This window comes from Colobus angolensis, unplaced genomic scaffold (genome assembly GCF_000951035.1).
Source record: "Colobus angolensis palliatus isolate OR3802 unplaced genomic scaffold, Cang.pa_1.0 Scaffold382, whole genome shotgun sequence".
In the NCBI taxonomy this organism is placed as follows: domain Eukaryota; kingdom Metazoa; phylum Chordata; class Mammalia; order Primates; family Cercopithecidae; genus Colobus; species Colobus angolensis.
In genome coordinates, this window is record NW_012117177.1 from 556,327 (window position 1) to 567,225 (window position 10,899).

At 37.8% G+C, this 10,899-nt stretch overlaps 1 protein-coding gene across 8 annotated transcripts in view; it reads left to right on the forward strand.

The window, feature by feature from the left end:
• The window catches only part of NGFRAP1 (nerve growth factor receptor (TNFRSF16) associated protein 1), a 1,790-nt gene extending 709 nt beyond the window's left edge, over positions 1–1,081 (forward strand). For 2 of the 8 annotated variants that reach the window (XM_011954402.1, XM_011954404.1), the window contains exons 2-3: positions 36–114; positions 516–1,079. In XM_011954402.1, coding sequence (XP_011809792.1) covers positions 528–833 — 306 coding nt within the window. In that variant the 5' untranslated portion in view covers positions 36–114; positions 516–527 and the 3' untranslated portion in view covers positions 834–1,079. Of the gene's footprint in view, positions 1–32; positions 270–470 lie in introns of all 8 variants that reach the window. The other 6 variants (XM_011954399.1, XM_011954397.1, XM_011954403.1 and 3 more) reach the window with 6 other exon arrangements.
• Positions 1,082–10,899: the final 9,818 nt, after the last annotated feature.

Below are 10,899 nucleotides of genomic sequence, written 5' to 3' on the forward strand. Positions count from 1 at the left end.
CAGCCCCCACTCCCCCAACCCCGGCCCGACAGCAGGTCTGCGAGGCTAAGTGTCCCCGCGGCGCACCTCGCAGCGAGAATCCGGAGGAGGAGGAGACTGCAAGGATAGGCCCAGGTCGGTTCGAGGGACGGTGGTGGGGCGGGGGTCGGAACGTGAGGAAAGCCCAGTCTGAGACCCCAACCCCCTCCACCCCATCCCCCACTCCTATACCGGTCCTCCATTTTGGTGCCTGCGAAGCTCTGGGAAAGAATCCTGGGAAAGGAAAAATGGTGGGTTTGGGGGAAGGGAGGTAAGGGGAGAAAGCTGGAGGGAGGGGCTCTAATTGGAGGCCCCCTAGAGGACGCACGGAACTTCTAACTTGGGAAAAAATGAAATGAAAAAATCCTTTGATATCAGGGCTCTGAATCCTGCTGGTCAGTGCACCAAGCATTCAGTCTCTCTCCTTGCCTTTGTCTTACTTGTGTTTAAAGAAAAACCACCAGAAAAAAAATCTCATCATGGCAAATATTCACCAGGAAAACGAAGAGATGGAGCAGCCTATGCAGAATGGAGAGGAAGACCGCCCTTTGGGAGGAGGTGAAGGCCACCAGCCTGCAGGAAATCGACGGGGACAGGCGCGCCGACTTGCCCCTAATTTTCGATGGGCCATACCCAATAGGCAGATCAATGATGGGATGGGTGGAGATGGAGATGATATGGAAATATTCATGGAGGAGATGAGAGAAATCAGGAGAAAACTTAGGGAGCTGCAGTTGAGGAATTGTCTGCGTATCCTTATGGGGGAGCTCTCTAATCACCATGACCATCATGATGAATTTTGCCTTATGCCTTGACTCCTGCCATTTATCATGAGATTAATACTGTGATTCCCGCTGTTTTCTTTTTCCTTGCATTTTCCTAATATGCCTTTACTGATCCGTTTGCTGTGAACCCTATGTTATTTCCATGTGTCAAGTGGGTCTTGTGTTGCCAGCTTCTATTTGGAGATTGCCTTTGCATTCAGTCTAAGTTTCTGTCAGCAGTAGTTTCACCCATTTGCATGGAAAAATTTAAAGCTAATAAAGCAATTTAAAAAGCAATCTATACATTTATTGTCTCATTAAAAATGTATACTTACATATAACAGATGAAGTAAAAAAAAATCCGAGATTAAATACACTAGGGTGTTAATTGGGGCACATTTCTGTGTGGTAACTAATCCCAGCACTTTGGGAGGCTGAGGTAGGCGGATCACGAGGTCAGCAGATCGAGACCATCCTGGCTAACACAGTGAAACCCTGTCTCTACTGAAAAAAAAATACAAAAAATTAGCCGGTCATGGTGGCACACGCCTGTAGTCCCAGCTACTCGGGAGGCCGAGGCAGGAGAATGGCTTGAACCCAGAAGGCAGAGGTTGCAGTGAGCCGAGATCAGGCCGCTGCACTCCAGCCTGGGCGACAGAGCATGACTCAGTCAAAAAAAAAAAAAGATGATATGTGACATTTTTTCCTTTTATTTTCTGGAGTTTGAGAAGCAATGAAAATTATTTTTCAGTGAGATTATGAATGTAGTGCAGATACATAACAATACTGGCTCAACAAATTTGAAGAGTAAACTAAGTATCCTTCAGTCTTAACTGAAATAATAAACCTTCCCTTTATTAAAGATACATTCCTTTAAAGAGCCCGTTTTCTGCTCTGTGAAATGGGGAACAATGCTTGTCTTACAGGGCTGCTGAGTGGAACTGATGAAATGTGGAACTGTGTTGGGCTGACTTCTGTTCCCAACTCCCCAACATTTAACAGGACCAGGACCCCCATCAGGTACTTAGGGAGGACTGGAGGAATTATCACTCATGTTTACAAGTCCAGACAGTGAAAATAGGTGGGTTCCCCCATGTCATTCTTGTTATTTGCAATCCTCCTGCTCCCCTGATTACTTATTAATAATAAATTCTTAATTGGCCACACTTTCCTTTCTGCTGGATCCTGTTTCTGTTGCTGTTGACGAGGTGCTAGGGTCTTCAAGGTAACAAAGCCCCACTGATTTCTCTAGAGTCTCTTGTGAGCCAAATCCCCATTTGATCCCTATAGAATTGTGGAGAATGTCTTTATAATTTAAGAGTTATATTTATCCCAATGAGTACAACTCTTGTGGTTCTTGGGATTACATTGGTTCTTAGAAAAATAGCCCTTTCTGGTTTTCTTTCATAACTCCTTCAAATAACTCAGATAAGAGTGCACTGTGAACTAGCTCAGGAAATGCATGTAAGTGTGCCCTGAATTGCATTACTACAAACCTCCACAATACAAACAGGCTGAAGGCTTTATTTGTGCCTGTGTTTCTATCCTTGACATGGATTTTCTCAAAGGAGGCTCTTGGCAGGCCTGCCCACCCAGTTTAACAGACTTACCCAGACCTGTAAGTTAATTGGGGGAACACATTTTCTTTAAAGCGGAAACACACTCCCTTCTTGTCCATACCTGAACCATGAAACTACTTTGTAAGTTCTTAAAAACTATATTAAGTATTTGGCTTTGTTATTTCTTTGTGAATGTGTGCCCTTTTCTCCAGACAGTTTCTGGTATGGTGCCCAACATAGTAGATATTAAATTACTAATATTTTGATTGATTAGTTAACTAAGATAGAGTTAGAAATCCAGCTCAAAACTGTCCCTAACTCACTATCCTTAACTAAGGGGCCAAAGGCAAGTAACTAGTTATGTGGAAAGCATTACATTGTTTCCAAAGAAACATAACAAGGAAAGTTTCTAACTCAAATTCTGTAAACTTTTTTTGAACGTTGTATATGTTAGTGTTTAGGGAAACATAGACCCCTTACTTGAATCATAATCACCTAGGGAAAGTGTTAAAAATGCTGACAGCTGGGTGCTCTTCCCACCCGCTACCAGCCACTTTCACCACCTGAATCACCAGAATCGGGAATTACTATTTTGACAGTTTCCCAAGTGATTCTCACACATCTGAGTTTTGACAACATAGGCACAGAGAAACATTGACAGTAATTACACCATTTTACAAATATCGTGATCCAAATTACCTTACTTAGTTGATTCCACAAAGAATATACGTTTCCAAAGTACAGCATTCCAAAATTAGACTACATTAGACCATCAATGTATGTTTATACTTAAACCAGTACTGTTTAATCCTCTTTTCAAATATCCTATTAAACTAATGCCTTATCATGAATTTATTATTAATAATAAATGTATAATAATTATGAAATTATTAAATAAATTATGCATTATCATTTCTATGCCAACCTGTGCCCTTTCACAACAATGATTTTGTCTTAATCTCCCTGGAGCTCAGTTTCTAGCACAGTGCCTAGTATAGTAGACGTTTCATAGCATAATAATTCATTTAATTAATTCATTTACTAATTAATTGTTAAATTATTTTAGGATTGTAGTTTATCTAAAACAATATATAAGAACATTTTTGAGCCTGTGGAGTTTTTAAAAATACTTTCATATTTTAAAAGTTTCTATAAAGAACATTTTTAAATGTTAATACTTTTTATAATTATTTATATAATGTCATCATACATATTTGGATCATGACTATAAGGAGAATATAAACAAAACCATAATCCAGTCATCCAAAGATACCATTCGTAAGTTTTTTAATCTTCATCTTATATTTTATCATGATAAAGCTAGGCTTAGAGTCTCTTGTGAGGAACACTGCCTCTTTCAAAGCCCCTGTGAAAGAAATATGTTTAGCTTGCCATGTTTGTTACTGTTTTTATAATTTCTCCTCTCCACTTATCAAAGCTGATTGACTCACATTTGATCAGCTTTCAGTTAATTAGCTCTTGATTTTCAAAGCTCAAGCCATCACATTTCAGAAGTCCACTTTTGCAAAGTTAGAAATATAAAGTAAATATATTTATTTACTAGAACAGGACAGAACTGTTTATTTATGAAACTTAAAAATTGTCTTAGAAGTAGAAAAAGTTTTGAGTTTCATAAATGAAATGGGCAAAATTCCACGTCTACTCTGTCTCCTTTCCTGACATCACATGTATTATGTAGTAAATGTACTGATTTTGTTTAGAAAGGTCCAGTTTTTAAATTTTCAGAAAGATAGCATGTTATGTAGTCGATATTTCATGTGTAACCAGCTGGAATGCTTTCTAAGTGATACAACTCTACATAACCCAATAAATAAGGCATCCCTATAAACTTGAAAATCTAATTAAAAAAAAAGTTTGCCAGACATTTGAAAAGTCACAATTAGCATGTTTAGAAATTTATTCTGATGGAAAATATTTTCTATTTAATAAAAATAAACTTTGCTGAGTTTCATATGAAGAGAGAAATCTTCAGATGTATGCCCATTTTTAAAAATCGTTTTCACACAAATGAACTTTGTGTTTCTGACTGTAAAGTAATGCATTTTTGTTGTTGCTTTGAGCAGAAGAAAAACTGTATTAAGAAAGTTTTAAAATATTTTCTTCAACACCTTGTTTCTTTTCCTAAGATCACATAAGTATCAATTAATTTTAAGTTGTTGTCTATTTTTTCCCCAAATTAATACATATTACTTAGTTTGTAATTAAAATTTGGTTTTTAAAAGAGGAAGCAAACTAATGTGTCAGTTATTAAAAGAGTGGAAAATTTGTTGAAAAAGAATAATGAATTTCAAACTAGTTCTGGATCCTTTAGCTGATTATGTAAACTTAGTAGTTATTGCCATGGTAATGCATTAGTGTTTACTATACTCACTGGTAAAATGGAGATGATAATTTCCAGGGCTGCTGTGAGACCCAAAGGAGGTAAAGGGCATGTGAGTGAACAGTGTTGGATGACTTCATGTTTTCACCTGTACATTCAGAATCCAAGTACCTCAGATCCCCTTCAGCTGCTGAGAGTGGTAGCCAAACTATGTCACAGTCCCACTCCATCCCTCAGCTATGATGACCCACCCACTCCTCCCAGTTCTGCACTCTCCACTGGTCTTGATCACTACAGATTTCTCTAGACACCTCAACGTGCTAATGTCCCAGTTTATATCCTACAGAGGTGTGCATAAAGACCTACTTGAATTACAGTTGTACTAGCTTTGGTGGGTACTGTCTTAGTGATGCTTGGACCATGGTATGTTTTATATTTTTAGCAAAAGAGGCCTTTTTCTCAGCTTGTATTTGTGGTTATAGGATATTAGGGGCCAAGTCTTGCTTTCTTATCCACTCCAACAATCTCTGTCATGTAATTAGAGGGCTAAGACAATTTCCATTTCAAGTGACTATCAATATGGTTGTCACACAACCACAATGTTCTGTTAATCTTTCAGTCTTTTCTCTCTGTGTCTCATTTCAAATGGTTTCTTTTGCTATGTCTTCAGGTATACTATTCTTCTACAATGTGTAATCTGCCATTAACTTCATCTAGTATATTTTTTCATTTCAGACATTGTAGATTTTATCTCTAGATGTTTAATTTGAGCCTTTTAAATTTTTTTTAATATTCTATGTCTCTACTAAACTTGTTCACTCTTTCCTCTAGCTTCTTGACCACATGCAATGAAGTTCTAATTATCTGCTTTTATGTCCTTATATAATTCTACCATCGTCATTTCTGGGTCAGTTTTGATTGGTTGCTTTTTCTCTCATGATGGTTTTTATTTTCCTGTTTCTTTGTAGGCTCTTGATTGGATGTCAGACATTGTAAGTTTCACCTATTGAGTGCTGGGTATTTTCGTATCCCTGGAGTTATATTAATTTGTATTCTGGAAAACAGTTATTTGTAAAGTTTGGTCTTTTAGATTCTTGCTTTAAAACTTTGTAAGAAAGGATTAGTGTTCTGTTTAGTTTAGAGTCAATCGTTCCCCACTAATGAGGAAAATTCTTTCTGAGCACTCTATCTGATGTCCTGTGAATTATGAGGTTTCCAATTCTGGCTAGTGGGAACATGCGCTGTTCCCAAACATGTGTGAACTTAAGGAATTATTTCCTTTAATCCTTTTTGGTAGATCATTTCCTGATCTGGGGTAGTTTTCCTACAGACATGTGATGATCAGAGTGATCAGTACTAGTTAAAATAATTGGCAGGCCATTAGGCTGAGGTGACTCAAGCAAACTAGAGTTTCTATGTAAGCAAACTGAAACCCAACTCATAGTGAATGGTCATAGCCTAGGAAAATAAAACTTAAGCATAACCAATTAAAAACTGCCAACTAACCTCTAACTAGAGACTTCACCCATCAAAAGCTGCCTATTAACCACTAACTACAAACCTTTCACTTTTAAAAATCAAATGTTTTCTTTATTTTGCCTTAGAAAACATTTTACAAAAGTTTTTCCCTCACATGGCCCCTTGGTGGAACACTGAACCACCTGCAGTTTGGCGTTGCTCTGTTCATGAATAAACTCAGCTCAAATAAACTCTTCAAAGTTTTAATGTGCCTAAGTTTATTATTTAACAGTACTCAGGTAAATATTCAAGAGTGGCTTTCCATGGATCTCTGGAATTCCTTCTCTGTGCGGCTCTTTCCTTTCTGGGACACAGCCCTGTGAACTCCAGCTTCCTTGCCCTCCTTGGACCCCCAACTTCTTATTCTAAACTCTGGGATACCATGGGGTTTTGCCTGGATTCCTGCTTCTTGCACTGCGACCTGAAAACTTTCTTCAGGAAATAAGCTGGGGCAATCATAAGAATAACCTCATTTGTTCCCAGTTTCTCAGGGATCACTAAACATTGTTGCCTGCTGTCGAAGGTCTTGAGAACAGCTTATTCTTGTATTTCATCCAACTTTTTAGTTGTTTTATGTAGGAGAAAAAATCCATCTGTCTAGGAGCAGAAATTATGTTATACCTTAGGTAAATGTTCTGTTTTTGTTTGTTTGTTTGTTTGTTTTTGAGATGGAGTCTTGCTCTGTCGCCCAGCCTGGAGTGCAGTGGCATGATCATAGCTCACTACATCCTCAGTCTCCCCAGCTCAAGCAATTCTGCACCCTCAACCTTACAAGTAGCTGGGAACACAGATGTGCACCACCACACCCAGCTAATTTTTTTTTTTTTTTTTTTTAGTAGAGACGAAGTATTGCTATGTTGCACAGGCTGTCTTGAACTCCTGAGCTCAAGCAGTTCTAACACCTTGGCCTCCCAAAGTGCTGGGATCACAGGCATAAGCCCCCATGCCAACCTTGAATAAATGTTTAATGTGGCCATTATGACTCTGTGGGGATCCTCAAATCCTTAGCCCAGTTCTGCCCTTCACTAAAGAACAGCAGGCAAGTCATTTCATTTCTCTAGAAGCAAAGACTTGCATTTCCCACAGCAAATTTAATTTGACACAGCAAATTAAAAATGAAAAAAAAATTAGCATTGTATTATAAAAGAAACATTACACTGGATTCTTGTTTTTAAAAAAACAGCAAGGAAGACTTTATTCAAGACTCTTGCAAGATGGGAGAGAGATTGAACTCTGTTCCAAATACTACTGAGACAGTTGGGATTTTATGGCCACTGGGAAACGTGAGGGAGAGGGTGGAAAACTACTAAGAAATTTGGTTAGTTATCAGAGGAAGGGGAGGAACTTGAATAGACATCAAAAGTGGCGGAAGAAGAGCTTGATTGGATGGCAAAGGTGGGAGGATTCTTGATAAACTGACTGAGCAGGATTATTTGCTAAAACTGGACTCAGTTGGCAAAAGAGAAGGCCTAGTTGAAAGAAAAAAAAAGGCTCAAAGAAGCCTGACTAAAGTTTTGGTCTAGGAGGAAGGAGTCCATGTCAGTATGCATTGGTGATTGTTGAAGCATTTCACACAGACTGCCTGCTTCACAATCTCTTGTCTTTCTTGTTAACAACATAGAATTTGTCACCCTTCTGTAATATTACATGATTCAAATATACTCCTAACTGGGTCCCAAAACATACGTTATTATCATGCTCCCCTGAGAGACGTTAATGCACACTAATACTGGAGAACGACTGGTAGTACAATGGAAGCACAATTATATTGAGTACAAATATGCCTAGAGAAAGACTGTAAGAAAATGTGTCAAAATGCTAGAGAACCTAGCAATGCATATATCATGGGATCTAAATTATCCTATTCTATGTTAGGATTTATTTTTGAAAATTTTTCAACATTTCTCACCTTGGGATACATCATATACTAGATGAGATAGTTTTATCTTTCTCAGAAAAGTGTTTCTGTTCACTATCTCCATGAGATTAATTTTGTCAGTTCTCTCATAAAAGTGAGAATATATGACATTTGTCTTTTCATGTGTGCCTCATTTCACTTAACATAACGTCTTCTAGTTCCATCCATGTTGTCACAGATCATTAGATTTCATTATTTTTATGGTGGAATAATATTTCACTCTGTGTATGTACCACATTTTCTTTATTAGTTTATCCTTGGATAGACACTTAGGTTGATTGCATATCTTGGCTATTGTGAATAGTGGTGCAATAAACATGGGAGTGCAGATATCTCTCCAATATACTGATTTCCTTTCCTTCCAATATTGCTGGATATATGGTAATACTGTTTTTAGTTTTTTGAGAACCCTCCACACTGTTTTCCATAATGGCTGTACTAATTTATATCCTACCAATAGTGTACAAGCATTCCCCTTTCTTTGTTTCTTCCCCAGCACTTTTTTTTTTTTTTTTGAGATGGAGTTTCGCTGTCTCCAGGATGGAGTCCAGTGGTGCTATCTTTTGCCCACTGCAACCTCCGCCTCCCGGATTCAAGCGGTTCCCCTGGCTCAGCCTCCTGAGTAGCTGGGACTACAGGTGTGCCACCACACCCAGCTAATTTTTTTTTTTTTATTTTAGTAGAAATGAGGTTTCACCATGTTGGCCAGAATGGTCTTGATCTCCTGACCTTGTGATCCACCCACCTCGTCCTCTGAAAGTGCTGGGATTACAGGTGTGAGCCACTAAGCCAGGCCTTCCCCAGCATTTGTTATTTTCTGTGTTTTGGATAATAGCTATTACAACTAGGGTGAGATGATATCTCACTGTGGTTTTGATTTGCATTTGGTGGTTACCAGAGGTTGGGAAGGGTAGTAGGGAGAGGGGATAAAAACAGGTTGCTGGTTAACAGGTACAAAAATGCAATTAGAAGGAATAAGATCTAGTGTTCTATAGCACGATAGGATGACTATAGTTACCAATAATTTCTTGTATATTTCAACTTGGAATGTTCCCAACACAAACAAATGATAAATGTTTGAAATGATGGATATCCCAATTTCTGATTTGATCATTACACATTACATGCTTGTATCAAAATATCACATGTACCCCATAAATATGTACAACTATTATGTATCCATAAAAACAAAAAAAGCAAAAAAGCTGTAGGTGATAAATAAGAACAATTTAATAGATGTTCAAAACTGGGGAAAAAGTGTTTCTGAATCCATGGTGTATGTTACAGAAACTGTAATATAATAATTAAGAAAGTAAAGTGTATAAATATATGCGGGCATATGCATATTTAAATGGAAAAAGATGTAAAAGAATTCACCACTGATAACATTTGGGAACGGATATGTGATTAAAAGTAATTTTTCTGTTCTATTTCTTCAATGCCAGCTTTTTATTTTTAAATTTTTGTATAGTTACAATCTTATTGCCATTAAAAATTCTGAATATATTTTATGTTAATTTGGAATATGCAGAAAACAATAGTTATAATAACAATACTCATAACATATTTTTAGTGTGAACTACGTTCCAGAGAGTGTTCTAAGTCATTTACAAGTATTAATCCATTTGTTCCTTAGAGGAGACCTGTGAAGGCTGTGAAAGGAAAAAAATCTTGGGCCCCAAAATCACCAAGCTAAAGAGAAAAGTCAAGCTGAGAACTGCTCAGGGCAAACCTGCCTCCCATTCTATTCAAAGTCACCGCTCTGCTCACTGAGATAAATGCATATCTGATTGCCTCCTTTGGAGAAGCTAATCAGAAACTCAAGGAATGCAACCATTTGTCTCTTATCTACCTATGACCTGAAAGCTCCCTCCCCGCTTCGAGTTGTCCCGCCTTTCTGGACAGAACCAACATTCATCTTACATATGATGATTGATATCTCATGTCTCCCTAAAATTGTATAAAACTAAATTGTGCTCTGACCACCTTGGGCACATGTCGTCTGAACCTCCTGAGGCTGTGCCATGGGCGCGCATCCTCAACCTTGGCAATGTAAACTTTCTAAATTAACTGAGACCTGCCTCGAATATTCGGGGTTTACAAGGCTATGCTATCAATGACCCCACTTTACAAGGGAGGAAAATGAGGCACACATGTTAAGCAAATTACCTGAGGTTGTTCAGCTAATGAGTTGCAAAACCAGGATATAGGCAAAACTGGATCCAGAATCAGTGCTCTCAGCCTCTCAATAAAGTAAATAAAAAATAAATTAAAACCACGACTGGAACAGCTGGAGACAGCCACCTATGTTCTTAAAAGTCCTTATGACTTTTAAACATAAACAAAAGCTGAGGGAGTTCCTCATTGCTAGACCTGCCCTTAAGGAAAATGCTAAAGCGAGTCCTTCAAGTCGAAATAAAAGGATGCTAGACTAGCAACATGAAATCATTTGAAAACATAAAACTCTCTGATGAAGGTTAATATGTACACAAATGTAGGATCCTATAGTGTTGTAATGTTAGTGTATGAATCACTTTTAGTGCCGATACAGAATTTAAGAGACAAAAGCATAAGAAGTAACCTAACGTCTGTGTTAATCATACACAATATAACCAGATATAATTTGTGACATCGGTAAGTTGGGGGGTGGATTAAATTTAAGGAGTAGAGGTTTTGTACGTGATTGAAGTTGGCATAGGTTTAAAATAGATTGCTATAACTTAAGGGTGTTTTATATAATCCCAATGATAACAATGAAGAAAATACCTTTAGAGGAAAAAA